Source organism: Chanodichthys erythropterus, chromosome 19 (assembly GCF_024489055.1).
Source record: "Chanodichthys erythropterus isolate Z2021 chromosome 19, ASM2448905v1, whole genome shotgun sequence".
Classification (NCBI taxonomy): domain Eukaryota; kingdom Metazoa; phylum Chordata; class Actinopteri; order Cypriniformes; family Xenocyprididae; genus Chanodichthys; species Chanodichthys erythropterus.
The window spans coordinates 22,812,454-22,831,940 of NC_090239.1; the positions used below are offsets into that span (position 1 = coordinate 22,812,454).

At 33.0% G+C, this 19,487-nt stretch overlaps 1 protein-coding gene across 1 annotated transcript; it reads right to left on the minus strand.

Annotated features, from left to right (window-relative positions):
* Positions 1-218: 218 nt before the first annotated feature.
* On the minus strand, positions 219-2,948 carry wfikkn2b (WAP, follistatin/kazal, immunoglobulin, kunitz and netrin domain containing 2b). Its single transcript, XM_067369905.1, has 2 exons — positions 2,748-2,948; positions 219-1,706 (listed from the first exon to the last, which is right to left on the minus strand). Exons 1-2 carry the CDS (start codon positions 2,946-2,948, stop codon positions 219-221), a joined length of 1,689 nt encoding a protein of 562 aa, XP_067226006.1.
* Positions 2,949-19,487: the final 16,539 nt, after the last annotated feature.

Below are 19,487 nucleotides of genomic sequence, written 5' to 3' on the forward strand. Positions count from 1 at the left end.
TGGCTTTGATTAATGCGTCTTATGTCCACAAATTGACTTAAACTGTAAGGGCAACTCTTATAAAAACCTTCCAGGTTGATGTGAGCATTTCTATTCAAGCTGTAGAAACATATCTAACCTTGTCAAAGCAAACAGTCTGGAATTCAATGGGTACAAGAACATAAAACACAGATTCTTAGAGCATCAGAACAATTTAACGTTCATGAACATGAAAAGTCCTACTGGATGAACTCTTTCAAAATGTCACAGGTGTTTTTATTGATGACCTCACGGAGCTTACGGACACGCCGGACGCTGGAAAGGACGATGAAGCTGTCGGGCTGCAGGACGGCCATGCCGTTGTTGACTTCGCCCATGATGATGATCTGACCGTCTGCGGTGGTGACGTTCGGACACGGACAGGCCCAGTCCATGTTCTGCAAGGTCACCTCCAGAGGCTCCTTCCCGAAGAACTTCAGCCCCATTTTCTCGTCCTTCAGGATCTCCTCCACGGTGATCAGAGCGTGCCCGGAGTCCTGGTCCTCCGTCAGCTCCGTCATACGTCCCAGAATCACGAAATCGCTCCTGCAGAAACTGATCACCATCTTGTGCCGCGGCTTGCACGGCTTGCAGCGCTGGATCCTCGGGAACGGGCACGCATCCTCGCACGCTTCTTTGGTTTTGAAGTTGTTCTCGTTGCCTTTGCAGCCGCCGTACACAAACGGCTGGCAGCGGCGCTGGGAACCGCTGTAGGCCCATCGAGGTTCGTACGCCTTGCAAGGTCCCTGATAGCTGGGGAGGTTACAAGGCGCGGCGAGTTCGTCCCGACACGACGACATGCACGTCTCGTAATCGTCAAAGCGATTGCGGTTTTTGCTGCAGTTGCCGTAAGTGAAGGTGTAGCAGTTGTTCCTCTGGGGGTCGTAAAACCAACTGGGCTTTTCCTCCCCGCAGTCGTCGCTGTCCGGCACCTTAAAGCACTCCTCGGCGGGGAAACGGGTGGAGTTCAACTTCGTGGCTGGCTCTTGCTGGACTACGGAGAGCGGGAAATGCGCTTGGACGGAGCCGCCGGCGTTCGTGGCTGTGCAAGTATAAACACCGGCATCTTGCAGTTGTGCGTTGTAGATAACCAACTGGCCGATGTTAGTGACCACTACGTTCCCGTGCACGTGGTTGGGCTTCATGACCACACTTCCTTGTCCTTTCTCCCAGGTTATCTCAGGTTTCGGCCGGCCCGCGACTTCGCAAAGGAAGCTGGCCGTGTCGCCGACGAACACGGACTGCTGCGACGGGCCGCCCAGCATGATGGGAGCGTGCACGTCTACTGGAGTGGTGCGCTGGACCGTGGTGGTGGGCAGTGCGGTGGTGCCGGCCGGGAGAGGACTAGTGTTGGGCCAGGTGAGGTGGAAGCGGCAGGTCACCACCGATAAGGAGATGCCCTTGGAGCACGCTTCCGCATCCATGTAGCACTTGTTGTAGTAGGTCATGCCGTCTGAGGCGCAGGTGAAGTGAGGCTCTCTCTCGCAGCGGTCGCGGCACTTACACACGGGCTGGCCGTCCCAGATGTCGCACTCGGAGCCCTGCTGAGAGCACATGAACTTGTCACAGGACGCCTCCTTTGGCATTCCCATGGGTCCTTTCTTGCCTGTAGCGTCCATGTAGCGGGCCGCCACACAGCTGCGATTGCCGCAAACATTGGCACAGCACTTTTCAAATGTTTCACATTCCTGAACAAACATAAACAATGAGTGAATAATCCTCATATATAACAAATGTGTGTGTGTGTGTAATATATAGATATATTACTTCAATGCATGTCCATTTTAAATATATTGCAGAATATTGTTGTTGTATTGACTTGATAATCCAGATTACATGAATCAAAAGAATTATACATAATATTACAGTTATAAAATATATAAATAATTATATAAAAAATGTGTGTATATATAAATGAGCATACATACAAGTTATATATATATGTATATATATATATATATATATATATATATATATATATATATATATATATATATATATATGTGTGTAACTTCCATATATGTGCATTTCATATATATTAGCATATATGTATATGTTATATAGTATCCATGTACGTTTTATATATATATATATATATGTATGTACATGAGAAGAATGATATATATGCATGAACATGCATGCAAGTAATTTATATATATGTGTGTGTGTGTGTGTGTGTGTGTGTGTGTGTGTGTGTGTGTGTGTTATATTCTGTATGTACATTTCTCTTATACACACACACACACACACACATATATATATATATATATATATATATATAAATATATATACATACATAAACATCATGTGTATGCATGTACATGAAAAGTATGATACATAATATTACAATGTTATAAAATATATAAATTATTATTTAAAAAAGTGTGTGTATGTGTATATATATATATATATATATATATATATATATACACACACACACACTTGTATGTGCATTTCTCATATAAATATATAATATATGTAAAAATATATATACATTATAAATAGATTTCACACACACATACACACACACACACACACACACACACACACACACACACACACACACACATATATATATATATATATATATATATATATATATATATATATATATATATATATATATATATATATATATATATATATATGAAATGTACACATATAATATATGAATGAAATGGACATGCATGCAATTATATATTACAGTCAAATGGAATGAAAAGGCAAACCTGGTCAGATTCACATTCTCGCGTGCAGGTGCTCATTGCATCAACCCACAGGTTTGGGTTCATGTCGTTTGGACAGATCCCTGCGTGGGAATACGCAACTCTCTGCAAAGTCATGCCTTTCACGCATTGCCTGTCCACAAATAGCAGCAAAATCTGTCCCGAGACGAACCAGATCCAGCGAGGAAACAGCATCCACCACATGTTGGAGGGCAGAAATGAGGAATTATTTTGAGGAGTTTACTAACCTAATTTTATTGAGCCAGAATTGTGCGACTCGAGCTTCCAAGCAGCAGGAGGGGGAGAAAAAATCTCCCAGAGATTCAGAATACTGTGAGTGGAAAATGAGTTTAGATCTCTGTATTTATACTCTCTAATAGTTTTCACTTCTTGAGCAACAAAGGCTGACCACAAATCTCGACAGTCATGAATTACTCTGTAGTTCTAGAGAGAGGATTAAAAACATCTGGTCCAAAGTTGGGCTGGTACTGGGACACCTGCCTCTCTTTGAAAGCGCTGTAGGCTGCTGCTGCTTTAACCCTTTATCTTCGCGATGCGCGCTCGTGAAGTGTGTGCGCGCGTGGGAATTGCGCGCTCGTGATCCCCTCAGTGCGCTTTAAAGATCCCACACAGAAATGCAAAAAGGCTATTTTCAAATGTCAGCGTCTAAGTTACCTAAATATTATTATTATCTATCTATTCTCCATACCGCGTCTCTGGAGACTTGCAGCATCTCGAGCCACGGGCGCAGAAACACCCTGAACGGGACAATATTAGGCTATTGTTATTTAAATATAACATCTTTAAGCAGCATCAGCTACTCATTTAGGTGGGCTTGTTCTATCTATGGCCTAACCACACAGGACAACTCAAAATCTCAATTCTAAACGTTGTGAAATCATCAAGCCCTTATGAAAAAGAAGTTTATTCAAGTGTGCTATTGTTAGTATACTTCTTTTAAACTAAAAATAAGAACGTATACTTCCAGTCTACCTTTTATGTAGCCTAAATACTTAAAATTGCACTAAGTATACTTGATTTATAAGTATATACTTTTGATCTTTTGATCGAGATATACTTAAAAGTATAATGAAGTATTCTAAGTATACTTGGCTTGTAGTTGTGTTTACTCTTGATTGAGTAGCCTTTTTTCCCCACATTGTTTTACATGCTGTCTTATAAACTTACATTATTTGAAAATATTGATTTATAAAGAAAACAGAATTTTCACTTCATTTTTACTGAATTTTCAGCTGTTTTCACTGTTATACAGTAGGGGGCACTATTATGCATTTTCTGAAATAGTACAGAATCTCTGGATCAAAACACAGACGAAGAAGAAGCAGAAACAAGCAAAAGAGGATTGCTGACGCAAATGTAAAATAGCATAATCGTCAAACATTTAACAGCATCAAAACTGCCTAACGTTACTGAATGAAATGTCGACCCAGGACGAGCTACAGGACTGTGAAGCTTCGGGGGTGCAGATGGACTCGATCTACTCCATCTGTGTTCTGAATCCCATCTAGACAAAGTCTTTGACAAAAACTCTATTTTCTCAGCTTTTTGCTCAGAATGTTGCTTTTTAATGAAACTTACACACATTGAAGTGTTGATAAATGATGCATGAAGCTAGAATAAAATGTGTTTTTTAAAGTGAAAAGAGTTAAAGGATTAGTTCGCTTTCAAATGAAAATTAGCCCAAGCTTTACTCACAATCAAGTCATCCTATAGATGTATGTCACTTTCTTCTTTCTGATGAACACAATCGGAGAAATATTAAAGGTGCCCTAGAATTAAAAATTGAATTTACCTCGGCATAGTTGAATAACAAGTGTTCAGTACATGGAAAAGACATACATTGAGTTTCAAACTCCATTGTTTCCTCTTTCTTATATAAATCTCATTTGTTTAAAAGACCTCCGAAGAACAAGCAAATCTCAACATAACACCGACTGTTACGTAACAGTCAGGATCATTAATATTTATAACCCCAATATTTGCATATGCCAGCTCATGTTCAAGGCATTACACAAGGGCAGCCAGTATTAACGTCTGGATCTGTGCACAGCTGAATCATCAGACTAGGTAAGCAAGCAAGAACAATAGTGAAAAATGGCAGATGGAGCGATAATAACTGACATGATCCATGATATCATGATATTTTTAGTGATATTTGTAAATTGTCTTTCTAAATGTTTCGTTAGCATGTTGCTAATGTACTGTTAAATGTGGTTAAAGTTACCATCGTTTCTTACTGTATTCACGGAGACAAGAGCCGTCGCTATTTTCATTATTAAACACTTGCAGTCTGTATGATTCATAAACACAACTTCATTCTTTATAAATCTCTCCAACAGTGTGTAATGTTAGCTTTAGCCACGGAGCGCTATCAAACTCATTCAGAATCAAATGTAAACATCCAAATAAACATTGTACTTACGCAATTAAACATGTTACATGAACACTTTGTAAAGATCCATTTTGAGGGTTATATTAGCTGTGTGAACTTTGTTTATGCTGTTTAAGGCAAGCGCGAGCTCCGTGGGCGGGGAGCACGAGAATTTAAAGGGGCCGCAGCCTGAATCGGTGCATATTTAATGATGTCCCAAAATAGGCAGTTAAAAAAATGAATTAAAAAAAATCTAAGGGGCATTTTGAGCTGAAACTTCAAAGACACATTCAGGGGACACCTTAGACTTATATTACATCTTTTGAAAAGACATTCTACGGCACCTTTAATAAATATCCTGATGCATCCGAGCTTTATAATGGCATTGAACGATACCAACGAGTTTGAAGCTGAAGAAAGCGTCTCCATCCACATCTATCCATCATAAACGTACACCACACGGCTCCGGGGGGTTAATAAAGGACTTCTGAAGTGAAGCGATGCGTTTGTGTAAGAAAATATGCATATTTAAACAAGATATAAAGTAAAATATCTAGCTTCCACCAGACTGCCTTCCGTATTCAACTTACGGAAAAGGCGTAACAAGCGTAACTGATGTGACGTCAGTTTACGTTTTTTTCAAAAGTTGAATACAAAAAAGCCGTATTAGGGTTAAAAAGTTCCCTTAGTCCTACTATTAGAGCTGACTGACTTTTTCATTTGTTGACATGACTCGAATCAAATGTTCAATATCATTGGATGTCCAACTAGAAGATAATTTGGGTGTGAGCAAAAACACGCCGTTTTTGTGTATGTCCCTTTAAATGCAAATGAGCTGTTGCTCCCGCCCAACATGGCCCCGCCCCCTTTGTTGTGTGTTCTCGGGGGCGGGGTTTATGTAAATTTTAGGGTTTGTGATGTCACTAACCCAGGAAGAAGCTCGTTGTAGTCCCTACCAGCCATTTGTTGTAGTCCTTAAAAAAGTGATTTCTGTAAAAGAAAATATCTCTCTTTGCATTGAACTTTGAGTGTCGTAACAGCAACATTACACACTAACTAAAGTTAAAGGGTTAGGTCGTTATTTTTGTTTTGTTTTTTCGCACAAAAAATATTCTCGTCTCTTCATAACATTAAGATTGAACCACTGCAGTCACATGACTGTTTTAACAATGTCTTTAGTACCTTTCTGGACCTTGAAAGTGTTGATTACATTTAGACGAGTCATATACCTCTCGGATTTCAACTAAAATATCTTAATTTGTGTTCTGAAGCTGAACGAAGGTCTTACAGGTGTGGAACGACATGAGGGTGAGGAATTAATGACAGAATTCTCATTTTTAGGTGAACTAACCCTTTAAGTATAACAGCACACATGGAGCTTTCCACCACAGCCTGTTTTGTACAAAACAAAAAATCTATTTATGCACAAACACTAATGCTGATTAAAGAAGGGCCTCATTAGCTCATTAGCCAAAGAATGTGAACAAAACAAAAGACATGTTTCATTCACAAGGCAGTTCAAACTCATGCCTTTGACTGAATAATGCTCTGACTAAGATTAAACACAATATAAGAATGAAAATAATTAAATTTTAACTATAAACTGAAGATTATAAGATATAAACTTTCTTCAATTTACAGGGTATTCTTCAAAAAAAAAAAAAAAAATGCTTCCAAAAAGTTAGTTTACTAACCACATTTATTCTAAAATACTGCTAACATAACCATAACTTCCAAGCACTTTTAACACTGGGCTGCTCATGAGAAGCTTCACCTTATTTTACCCCTGCGACCACAGATTAACTTTAACAGCGCTTGTTGTTAACTTTAACGGTTATAGAAATTCCTTGTCCTCACATATCTTTCCAAAGAGGAAAAAACCCATTCAGGCTCACAAGTGTGTCAAATGAGGACAAACTCTTTATGAATTACACTTTTTTTTTCTTCTTGTACAATATGGTGTTCAAATAAAGATTAGATGATTAGTTTGTGAAAAAATATGAGCATTTCTAAATGTACAAACATTTCAGATGTGCACTCTTAAAAATAAAGGTTCTAAAAGGGAACTTTTCTCAGCGATGCCGTAGACGAACCTTTCAGAGAAAGTTCTTAAAAGAGCCATTATGTGAAGAACATTTTAAAAAATCTTTGTGCAATGGAAAAGTTCCATGGATGTTAAAGATTCTTCATGCAAATAAAGAACCTTTATTTTTAAGTGTCGACTGAAATTCAGGAGTTCAATTCAACAGTTGATAGCACGCCTCAGGTTTTTTGATCCAAATATATCATTATCCGAACGTCTAACAACACAGTATTTTTTTCTCAAACGTGTTTCACTGAAGTTTCCAGGTTGAGGAGAGGATCTGGCCTCCAGCAGGAATAAAAGGCTTTCATGGGGCCGCTCGAACTCTTCTCCGTCTGTGATTGATTGCTACAACACACTGCATTCTTTCACGTACACTACTTTGGAGACGCATTACCTTACTTGCCCTCTACGGAGGCAACATGTGATGTACTTCTTTGAGGAAATAGTGTAATGGGAACAAAAAATTAATAAACTCCTGTCAGTCTGAACACCTTGAGTGAGGATTGATACAACCTCAGGGTGTGCCAGTGAAATAATAGGCTAGTTGTGAAAGGCATGGAAAACTCAGCAATCCCTAGTTTAAAGTCATATAGACTGGGATGTAATAAAGCAGACTATTTCACTTTGTTGAGAAACTGTAGACAGTTTAAGCGGACGGTGTTAGCAGACAAATTAAAGTTTTGTTGTACAGTAATCTATATGGTATTCGTATTATTATTAGTAACTGTTTATTTAATTGAAAATTAGTATGCCCTTGAACCCTTCAGCGTCTTACATTTGAAAGATTTTTCTAGCTTGACTATTATTAATGTCAGAAATGAATGCATGAATAATGTTACACTGATATGCTTCAATGTTACTGCAAAAATGTGTAGGCTGTAACTTTTTTAATGGAAATTAATGGAAAAATGCAAAATGGTAAAATAAATAAAGTGCTGTTCAAAAGATTTTTATTTATTTTTTTGAATGACTTTGAAAGAAGTCTCACCACAGCTGCTTTTATTCGATCAAAAATACAGTAAAAATGTGAAATATTATTCCAATGTAAAACAGCTGTTTTTTATGTGAATATATAGTAAAGAGTAATTTATTCCTGTGATCAAAGCTGAATTTTCAGCATCATTACTCCAGTCTTCAGTGTCACATGATCCTTCAGAAATCATTCTAATATGATGATTTGATGCTCAATTATTATTGATTATCAACTATTAATAAAGGTAATAAAACTTCCTATGGGTTTTTATAAATTACAAATTGTGAGTCAAATAAGGTCACAAGATATAAAGTCTGAATTGCGAGATATAAAGTCAGAATTGCATGATATACAGTCACAATTGCGAGATATAAAGTCAGAATCAAGAGTTATATATAAGAGTGTGATATAAATTCAGAATTGTGAGATATAAAGTCAGAATTGCATGATATAAAGTCAGAATTGTGAGATATAAAGTCAGAATTGTGTGATATAAAGTCTGAATTGCGAGATATAAATTCAGAATTGTGTGATATAAATTCAGAATTGTGAGATATAAAGTCAGAATTGTGAGATATAAATTCAGAATTGTGAGATATAAAGTCTGAATTGCGAGATATAAATTCAGAATTGTGTGATATAAATTCAGAATTGTGTGATATAAATTCAGAATTGTGTGATATAAAGTCAGAATTGCGAGATATAAATTCAGAATTGTGTGATATAAATTCAGAATTGTGTGATATAAATTCAGAATTGCGTGATATAAAGTCAGAATTGTGTGATATAAATTCAGAATTGTGTGATATAAATTCAGAATTGTGAGATATAAAGTCAGAATTGCGTGATATAAAGTGAGAATTGTGAGATATAAAGTCAGAATTGTGAGTTATAAAGTCAGAATTGTGAGATATAAAGTCAGAATTGTGTGATATAAAGTCAGAATTATGAGATATAAAGTCAGAATTGTGTGATATAAAGTCTGAATTGCAAAATATAAATTCAGAATTGTGTGATATAAAGTCAGAATTATGAGATATAAAGTCAGAATTGTGTGATATAAAGTCTGAATTGCAAAATATAAATTCAGAATTGTGAGATATAAAGTCAGAATTGTCAGTTATAAAGTCAGAATTGCGAGATATAAAGTCAGAATTGTGAGTTATAAAGTCAGAATTGTGTGATATAAAGTCTGAATTGCAAGATATAAATTCAGAATTGTGTGATATAAAGTCTGAATTGCGAGATATAAAGTCAGAATTGCATGATATACAGTCAAAATTGCGAGATATAAAGTCAGAATCAAGAGTTATTTATAAGAGTGTGATATAAATTCAGAATTGTGAGATATAAAGTCAGAATTGCGTGATATAAAGACAGAATTGTTAGATATAAATTCAGAATTGTGTGATATAAATTCAGAATTGTGAGATATAAAGTCAGAATTGTGAGATATAAATTCAGAATTGTGTGATATAAATTCAGAATTGTGTGATATAAATTCAGAATTGTGTGATATAAATTCAGAATTGTGTGATATAAATTCAGAATTGTGAGATATAAAGTCAGAATTGTGAGATATAAATTCAGAATTGTGTGATATAAATTCAGAATTGTGTGATATAAAGTCAGAATTGTGAGATATAAAGTCAGAATTGTGAGATATAAAGTCAGAATTGTGTGATATAAAGTCTGAATTGCGAGATATAAATTCAGAATTGTGTGATATAAATTCAGAATTGTGAGATATAAAGTCAGAATTGTGAGATATAAATTCAGAATTGTGTGATATAAATTCAGAATTGTGTGATATAAATTCAGAATTGTGAGATATAAAGTCAGAATTGTGAGATATAAAGTCAGAATTGCGAGATATAAATTCAGAATTGTGTGATATAAATTCAGAATTGTGAGATATAAAGTCAGAATTGTGAGATATAAAGTCAGAATTGTGAGTTATAAAGTCTGAATTGCGAGATATAAATTCAGAATTGTGTGATATAAATTCAGAATTGTGTGATATAAATTCAGAATTGTGAGATATAAAGTCAGAATTGTGTGATATAAATTCAGAATTGTGTGATATAAATTCAGAATTGTGAGATATAAAGTCAGAATTGTGAGATATAAAGTCAGAATTGTGAGTTATAAAGTCTGAATTGCGAGATATAAATTCAGAATTGTGTGATATAAATTCAGAATTGTGTGATATAAATTCAGAATTGTGAGATATAAAGTCAGAATTGTGAGATATAAATTCAGAATTGTGTGATATAAATTCAGAATTGTGTGATATAAAGTCAGAATTGTGAGATATAAAGTCAGAATTGTGAGATATAAAGTCAGAATTGTGTGATATAAAGTCTGAATTGCGAGATATAAATTCAGAATTGTGTGATATAAATTCAGAATTGTGTGATATAAAGTCAGAATTGTGAGATATAAAGTCAGAATTGTGAGATATAAATTCAGAATTGTGTGATATAAATTCAGAATTGTGTGATATAAAGTCAGAATTGTGAGATATAAAGTCAGAATTGTGAGATATAAATTCAGAATTGTGTGATATAAATTCAGAATTGTGTGATATAAAGTCAGAATTGTGAGATATAAAGTCAGAATTGTGAGATATAAAGTCAGAATTGTGTGATATAAAGTCTGAATTGCGAGATATAAATTCAGAATTGTGTGATATAAATTCAGAATTGTGAGATATAAAGTCAGAATTGTGAGATATAAATTCAGAATTGTGTGATATAAATTCAGAATTGTGTGATATAAATTCAGAATTGTGTGATATAAATTCAGAATTGTGTGATATAAATTCAGAATTGTGAGATATAAAGTCAGAATTGTGAGATATAAATTCAGAATTGTGTGATATAAATTCAGAATTGTGTGATATAAAGTCAGAATTGTGAGATATAAAGTCAGAATTGTGAGATATAAAGTCAGAATTGTGTGATATAAAGTCTGAATTGCGAGATATAAATTCAGAATTGTGTGATATAAATTCAGAATTGTGAGATATAAAGTCAGAATTGTGAGATATAAATTCAGAATTGTGTGATATAAATTCAGAATTGTGTGATATAAATTCAGAATTGTGAGATATAAAGTCAGAATTGTGAGATATAAAGTCAGAATTGCGAGATATAAATTCAGAATTGTGTGATATAAATTCAGAATTGTGAGATATAAAGTCAGAATTGTGAGATATAAAGTCAGAATTGTGAGTTATAAAGTCTGAATTGCGAGATATAAATTCAGAATTGTGTGATATAAATTCAGAATTGTGTGATATAAATTCAGAATTGTGAGATATAAAGTCAGAATTGTGTGATATAAATTCAGAATTGTGTGATATAAATTCAGAATTGTGAGATATAAAGTCAGAATTGTGAGATATAAAGTCAGAATTGTGAGTTATAAAGTCTGAATTGCGAGATATAAATTCAGAATTGTGTGATATAAATTCAGAATTGTGTGATATAAATTCAGAATTGTGAGATATAAAGTCAGAATTGTGAGATATAAATTCAGAATTGTGTGATATAAATTCAGAATTGTGTGATATAAAGTCAGAATTGTGAGATATAAAGTCAGAATTGTGAGATATAAAGTCAGAATTGTGTGATATAAAGTCTGAATTGCGAGATATAAATTCAGAATTGTGTGATATAAATTCAGAATTGTGTGATATAAAGTCAGAATTGTGAGATATAAAGTCAGAATTGTGAGATATAAATTCAGAATTGTGTGATATAAATTCAGAATTGTGTGATATAAAGTCAGAATTGTGAGATATAAAGTCAGAATTGTGAGATATAAATTCAGAATTGTGTGATATAAATTCAGAATTGTGTGATATAAAGTCAGAATTGTGAGATATAAAGTCAGAATTGTGAGATATAAAGTCAGAATTGTGTGATATAAAGTCTGAATTGCGAGATATAAATTCAGAATTGTGTGATATAAATTCAGAATTGTGAGATATAAAGTCAGAATTGTGAGATATAAATTCAGAATTGTGTGATATAAATTCAGAATTGTGTGATATAAATTCAGAATTGTGTGATATAAATTCAGAATTGTGTGATATAAATTCAGAATTGTGAGATATAAAGTCAGAATTGTGAGATATAAATTCAGAATTGTGTGATATAAATTCAGAATTGTGTGATATAAAGTCAGAATTGTGAGATATAAAGTCAGAATTGTGAGATATAAAGTCAGAATTGTGTGATATAAAGTCTGAATTGCGAGATATAAATTCAGAATTGTGTGATATAAATTCAGAATTGTGAGATATAAAGTCAGAATTGTGAGATATAAATTCAGAATTGTGTGATATAAATTCAGAATTGTGTGATATAAATTCAGAATTGTGAGATATAAAGTCAGAATTGTGAGATATAAAGTCAGAATTGCGAGATATAAATTCAGAATTGTGTGATATAAATTCAGAATTGTGAGATATAAAGTCAGAATTGTGAGATATAAAGTCAGAATTGTGAGTTATAAAGTCTGAATTGCGAGATATAAATTCAGAATTGTGTGATATAAATTCAGAATTGTGTGATATAAATTCAGAATTGTGAGATATAAAGTCAGAATTGCGAGATATAAATTCAGAATTGTGTGATATAAATTCAGAATTGTGAGATATAAAGTCAGAATTGTCAGTTATAAAGTTAGAATTGCGAGATATAAAGTCAGAATTGTGAGTTATAAAGTCAGAATTGTGAGATATAAAGTCAGAATTGTGTGATATAAAGTCAGAATTATGAGATATAAAGTCAGAATTGTGTGATATAAAGTCTGAATTGCGAGATATAAATTCAGAATTGTGTGATATAAATTCAGAATTGTGAGATATAAAGTCAGAATTGTCAGTTATAAAGTCAGAATTGCGAGATATAAAGTCAGAATTGTGAGTTATAAAGTCAGAATTGTGTGATATAAAGTCTGAATTGCAAGATATAGTCAGAATTGCGAGATATAAAGTCTGAATTGCGAGATATAAAGTCAGAATTGAATGATATACAGTCAAAATTGTGAGATATAAAGTCAGAATCAAGAGTTATAAAGTAAGAATTGTGTGATATAAATTCAGAATTGTGAGAGATAAAGTCAGAATTGCGTGATATAAAGTCAGAATTGTGAGTTATAAAGTCAGAATTGCGAGATATAAAGTCAGAATTGTGTGATATAAAGTCAGAATTGTGAGATATAAAGTCAGAATTGCGAGATATAAAGTCAGAATTGCGTGATATAAAGTGAGAATTGTGAGTTATAAAGTCAGAATTGTGTGATATAAAGTCTGAATTGCGAGATATAAAGTCAGAATTGCGAGATATAAAGTCAGAATTGCGAGATATAAAGTCAGAATTGCGTGATATAAAGTGAGAATTGTGAGTTATAAAGTCAGAATTGTGTGATATAAAGTCAGAATTGCGAGATATAAAGTCAGAATTGCATGATATAAAGTCAGAATTGTGAGTTATAAAGTCAGAATTGTGAGTTATAAAGTCAGAATTGTGTGATGTAAAGTCTGAATTGCAAGATATAAATTCAGAATTGTGTGATATAAATTCAGAATTGCGAGTTATAAAGTCAGAATTATCAGTTATAAAGTCAGAATTGCGAGATATAAAGTCAGAATTGTGAGTTCTAAAGTCAGAATTGTGTGATATAAAGTCTGAATTGCGAGATATAAAGTCAGAATTGTGAGATATAAAGTCAGAATTGCGTGAAATAAAGTGAGAATTGTGAGTTATAAAGTCAGAATTGCAAGATATAGTCAGAATTGCGAGATATAAAGTCTGAATTGCGAGATATAAAGTCAGAATTGCGAGATATAAAGTCAGAATTGCATTATATAAAGGCAGAATTGCAAGTTATAAAGTCAGAATAGCAAGTTATAAAGTCAGAATTGTGTGTTATAAAGTCAGAATTGCGAGATATAAAGTCAGAATCAATAGTTATAATGTGAGAATTGCGAGTTATAAAGTCAGAATTCCATGATATACAGAATTCAGAATTGAGAGTTATAAAGTCAGAATTGCGAGTTATAAAGTCAGAATTGTGAGATGTAAAGTCAGAATCAAGAGTTATAATGTCAGAATTGCGAGATATACAGTCAGAATTGCGAATTATAAAGTCAGAATTGCGAGATATAAAGTCAGAATAGTGTGATAAAGTCAGAATTGCGAGTTATAAAGTCAGAATCAAGAGTTATAATGTCAGAATTGCGAGATATACAGTCAGAATTGCGAATTATAAAGTCAGAATTGCGAGATATAAAGTCAGAATAGTGTGATAAAGTCAGAATTGCGAGTTATAAACTTAGAATTTCGAGATATAAAGTCAGAATTGAGTGATATACATTTAAGGTCAGAATTGTGAGATATAAAGTCAGAATTGCGAGATATAAAGTCTGAATTGCGAGATATAAAGTCAGAATTGTGTGATATAAAGTCAGAATTGTGTGATATAAAGTCAGAATTGCGAGATATAAAGTCAGAATTGCGAGTTATAAAGATAGAATTGTGTGATATAAAGTCAGAATTGCGAGATATAAAGTCAGAATTGCGAGTTATAAAGATAGAATTGTGTGATATAAAGTCAGAATTGCGAGATATAAAGTCAGAATTGCGAGTTATAAAGATAGAATTGTGTGTTATAAAGTCAGAATTGCGAGATATAAAGTCAGAATTTCGAGATATAAAGTCAGAATTGCGAGATATAAAGTCAGAATTGTGTGATATAAAGTCTGAATTGTGAGATATAAAGTCAGAATTGCGTGATATAAAGTGAGAATTGTGAGTTATAAAGTCAGAATTGTGAGTTATAAAGTCAGAATTGTGAGATATAAAGTCAGAATTGCGAGTTATAAAGTCAGAATTGTGAGATGTAAAGTCACAATTGCGAGATATAAAGTCAGAATCAAGAGTTATATATAAGAGTGTGATATAAATTCAGAATTGTGAGATATAAAGTTAGAAATATAAAGTCTGAATTGCGAGATATAAATTCAGAATTGTGTGATATAAATTCAGAATTGTGAGATATAAAGTCAGAATTGCGAGATATAAATTCAGAATTGTGTGATATAAATTCAGAATTGCGAGTTATAAAGTCAGAATTATCAGTTATAAAGTCAGAATTGCGAGATATAAAGTCAGAATTGTGAGTTCTAAAGTCAGAATTGTGTGATATAAAGTCTGAATTGCGAGATATAAAGTCAGAATTGTGAGATATAAAGTCAGAATTGCGTGAAATAAAGTGAGAATTGTGAGTTATAAAGTCAGAATTGCAAGATATAGTCAGAATTGCGAGATAAAGTCTGAATTGCGAGATATAAAGTCTGAATTGCGAGATATAAAGTCAGAATTGCATTATATAAAGGCAGAATTGCAAGTTATAAAGTCAGAATAGCAAGTTATAAAGTCAGAATTGTGTGTTATAAAGTCAGAATTGCGAGATATAAAGTCAGAATCAATAGTTATAATGTGAGAATTGCGAGTTATAAAGTCAGAATTCCATGATATACAGAATTCAGAATTGAGAGTTATAAAGTCAGAATTGCGAGTTATAAAGTCAGAATTGTGAGATATAAAGTCAGAATTGCGAATTATAAAGTCAGAATTGCGAGATATAAAGTCAGAATTGTGTGATATAAATTCAGAATTGTGAGATATAAAGTCAGAATTGCGAATTATAAAGTCAGAATTGCGAGATATAAAGTCAGAATAGTGTGATATAAAGTCAGAATTGCGAGTTATAAACTTAGAATTTCGAGATATAAAGTCAGAATTGAGTGATATACATTTAAGGTCAGAATTGTGAGATATAAAGTCAGAATTGCGAGATATAAAGTCTGAATTGCGAGATATAAAGTCAGAATTGTGTAATATAAAGTCAGAATTGCGAGATATAAAGTCAGAATTGCGGGATATAAAGTCAGAATTGCGAGTTATAAAGATAGAATTGTGTGATATAAAGTCAGAATTGCGAGATATAAAGTCAGAATTGCGAGTTATAAAGATAGAATTGTGTGATATAAAGTCAGAATTGCGAGATATAAAGTCAGAATTGCGAGTTATAAAGATAGAATTGCGAGATATAAAGTCAGAATTGCGAGTTATAAAGTCAGAATTGCGAGATATAAAGTCAGAATTGCGAGTTATAAAGTCAGAATTGCGAGTTATAAAGTCAGAATTGTGAGATGTAAAGTCACAATTGCGAGATATAAAGTCAGAATTTCGAGATATAAAGTCAGAATTGCGAGATATAAAGTCAGAATTGTGTGATATAAAGTCTGAATTGTGAGATATAAAGTCAGAATTGCGTGATATAAAGTGAGAATTGTGAGTTATAAAGTCAGAATTGTGAGTTATAAAGTCAGAATTGTGAGATATAAAGTCAGAATTGCGAGTTATAAAGTCAGAATTGTGAGATGTAAAGTCACAATTGCGAGATATAAAGTCAGAATCAAGAGTTATATATAAGAGTGTGATATAAATTCAGAATTGTGAGATATAAAGTTAGAAATATAAAGTCTGAATTGCGAGATATAAATTCAGAATTGTGTGATATAAATTCAGAATTGTGAGATATAAAGTCAGAATTGCGAGATATAAAGTCAGAATCAAGAGTTATATATAAGAGTGTGATATAAATTCAGAATTGTGAGATATAAAGTTAGAAATATAAAGTCTGAATTGCGAGATATAAATTCAGAATTGTGTGATATAAATTCAGAATTGTGAGATATAAAGTCAGAATTGCGAGATATAAATTCAGAATTGTGTGATATAAAGTCTGAATTGCGAGATATAAATTCAGAATTGTGTGATATAAATTCAGAATTGTGAGATATAAAGTCTGAATTGTGAGATATAAATTCAGAATTGTGAGATATAAAGTCTGAATTGTGTGATATAAATTCAGAATTGTGTGATATAAATTCAGAATTGTGTGATATAAAGTCAGAATTGCGAGATATAAAGTCAGAATTGCGTGATATAAAGTGAGAATTGTGAGTTATAAAGTCAGAATTGTGAGATATAAAGTCAGAATTGTGTGATATAAAGTCTGAATTGCAAGATATAAATTCAGAATTGTGTGATATAAATTCAGAATTGTGAGATATAAAGTCAGAATTGCGAGATATAAAGTCAGAATTGCGTGATATAAAGTCAGAATTGTGAGTTATAAATTCAGAATTGTGAGATATAAAGTCAGAATTGCGAGATATAAATTCAGAATTGTGTGATATAAATTCAGAATTGTGAGATATAAAGTCAGAATTGCGAGATATAAAGTCTGAATTGCGTGATATAAAGTCAGAATTGTGAGTTATAAAGTCAGAATTGTGTGATGTAAAGTCTGAATTGCAAGATATAAATTCAGAATTGTGTGATATAAATTCAGAATTGCGAGTTATAAAGTCAGAATTGTCAGTTATAAAGTCAGAATTGCGAGATATAAAGTCAGAATTGTGAGTTATAAAGTCAGAATTGTGTGATATAAAGTCTGAATTGCGAGATATAAAGTCAGAATTGTGAGTTCTAAAGTCAGAATTGTGTGATATAAAGTCTGAATTGCGAGATATAAATTCAGAATTGTGAGATATAAAGTCAGAATTGCGTGAAATAAAGTGAGAATTGTGAGTTATAAAGTCAGAATTGCAAGATATAGTCAGAATTGCGAGATAAAGTCTGAATTGTGAGATATAAAGTCTGAATTGCTAGTTAAAAAGTCAGAATTGCAAGATATAGTCAGAATTGCGAGATATAAAGTCTGAATTGCGAGTTATAAAGTCAGAATTGTGAGTTATACAGTCAGAATTGCGAGATATAAAGTCAGAATTGCGTGATATAAAGTCAGAATTGCGAGATATAAAGTCAGAATTGCAAGACATAAAGTCAGAATTGCGAGATATAAAGTCAGAATTGCAAGACATAAAGTCAGAATTGCGAGATATAAAGTCAGAATTGTGAGAGATGAAGTCAGAATTGCGAGATATAAAGGCAGAATTGCAAGTTATAAAGTCAGAATTGTGTGTTATAAAGTCAGAATTGCGAGATATAAAGTCAGAATTGCGAGTTATAAAGTCAGAATTCCATGATATACAGAATTCAGAATTGAGAGTTATAAAGTCAGAATTGCGAGATATACAGTCAGAATTGCGAGATATAAAGTCAGAATCAAGAGTTATAATGTCAGAATTGCGAGATATACAGTCAGAATTGTGAATTATAAAGTCAGAATTGCGAGATATAAAGTCAGAATAATAAAGTCAGAATTGCGAGTTATAAAGTCAGAATTGTGAGATATAAAGTCAGAATTGAGTGATATACATTTAAGGTCAGAATTGTGAGATATAAAGTCAGAATTGCGAGATATAAAGTCTGAATTGTGAGATATAAAGTCAGAATTGCGAGATATAAAGTCAGAATTGCGAGTTATAAAGATAGAATTGTGTGTTATAAAGTCAGAATTGCGAGTTATAAAGTCAGAATTGCGAGTTATAAAGTCAGAATTGCATGATATACAGAATTCAGAATTGCGAGTTATAAAGTCAGAATTGCGAGTTATAAAGTCAGAATAGTGAGATGTAAAGTCACAATTGCGAGATATACAGTCAGAATTGCGAGATATAAAGTCAGAATTTCGAGATATAAAGTCAGAATTGAGTGATATAAAGTCAGAATTGTGAGATATAAAGTCAGAATTGCGAGATATAAAGTCTGAATTGCGAGATATAAAGTCAGAATTGTGTAATATAAAGTCAGAATTGCGAGATATAAAGTCAGAATTGCGGGATATAAAGTCAGAATTGAGAGATATAAAGTCAGAATTGTGACTTATAAAGTCAGAATTGCGAGATATAAAGTCTGAATTGCGAGATACAAAGTCTGAATTGCAAGTTATAAAGTCTGAATTGCGAGATATAAAGTCTGAATTGTGTGATATAAATTCAGAATTGTGTGATATAAATTCAGAATTGTGAGATATAAAGTGAGAATTGTGAGTTATAAAGTCAGAATTGCGAGATATAAAGTCTGAATTGCGAGATACAAAGACTGAATTGCGAGTTATAAAGTCTGAATTGCGAGTTATAAATCCAGAATTGTGTGATATAAATTCAGAACTGTGAGATATAAAGTCAGAATTGCGTGATATAAAGTGAGAATTGTGAGTTATAAAGTCAGAATTGTGAGTTATAAAGTCAGAATTGTGAGTTATAAAGTCAGAATTGCGAGATATAAAGTCAGAATTGTG

Coding starts and splice junctions, on each gene's coding strand:
- wfikkn2b (XM_067369905.1), bottom strand. CDS start 2,948: ATGTGGTGGATGCTGTTTCCTCGCTGGATCTGGTTCGTCTCGGGACAG. Junction 1,707..2,747: donor GAGAATGTGAATCTGACCAG/GTTTGCCTTTTC, acceptor ATGTTTGTTCAG/GAATGTGAAACATTTGAAAA.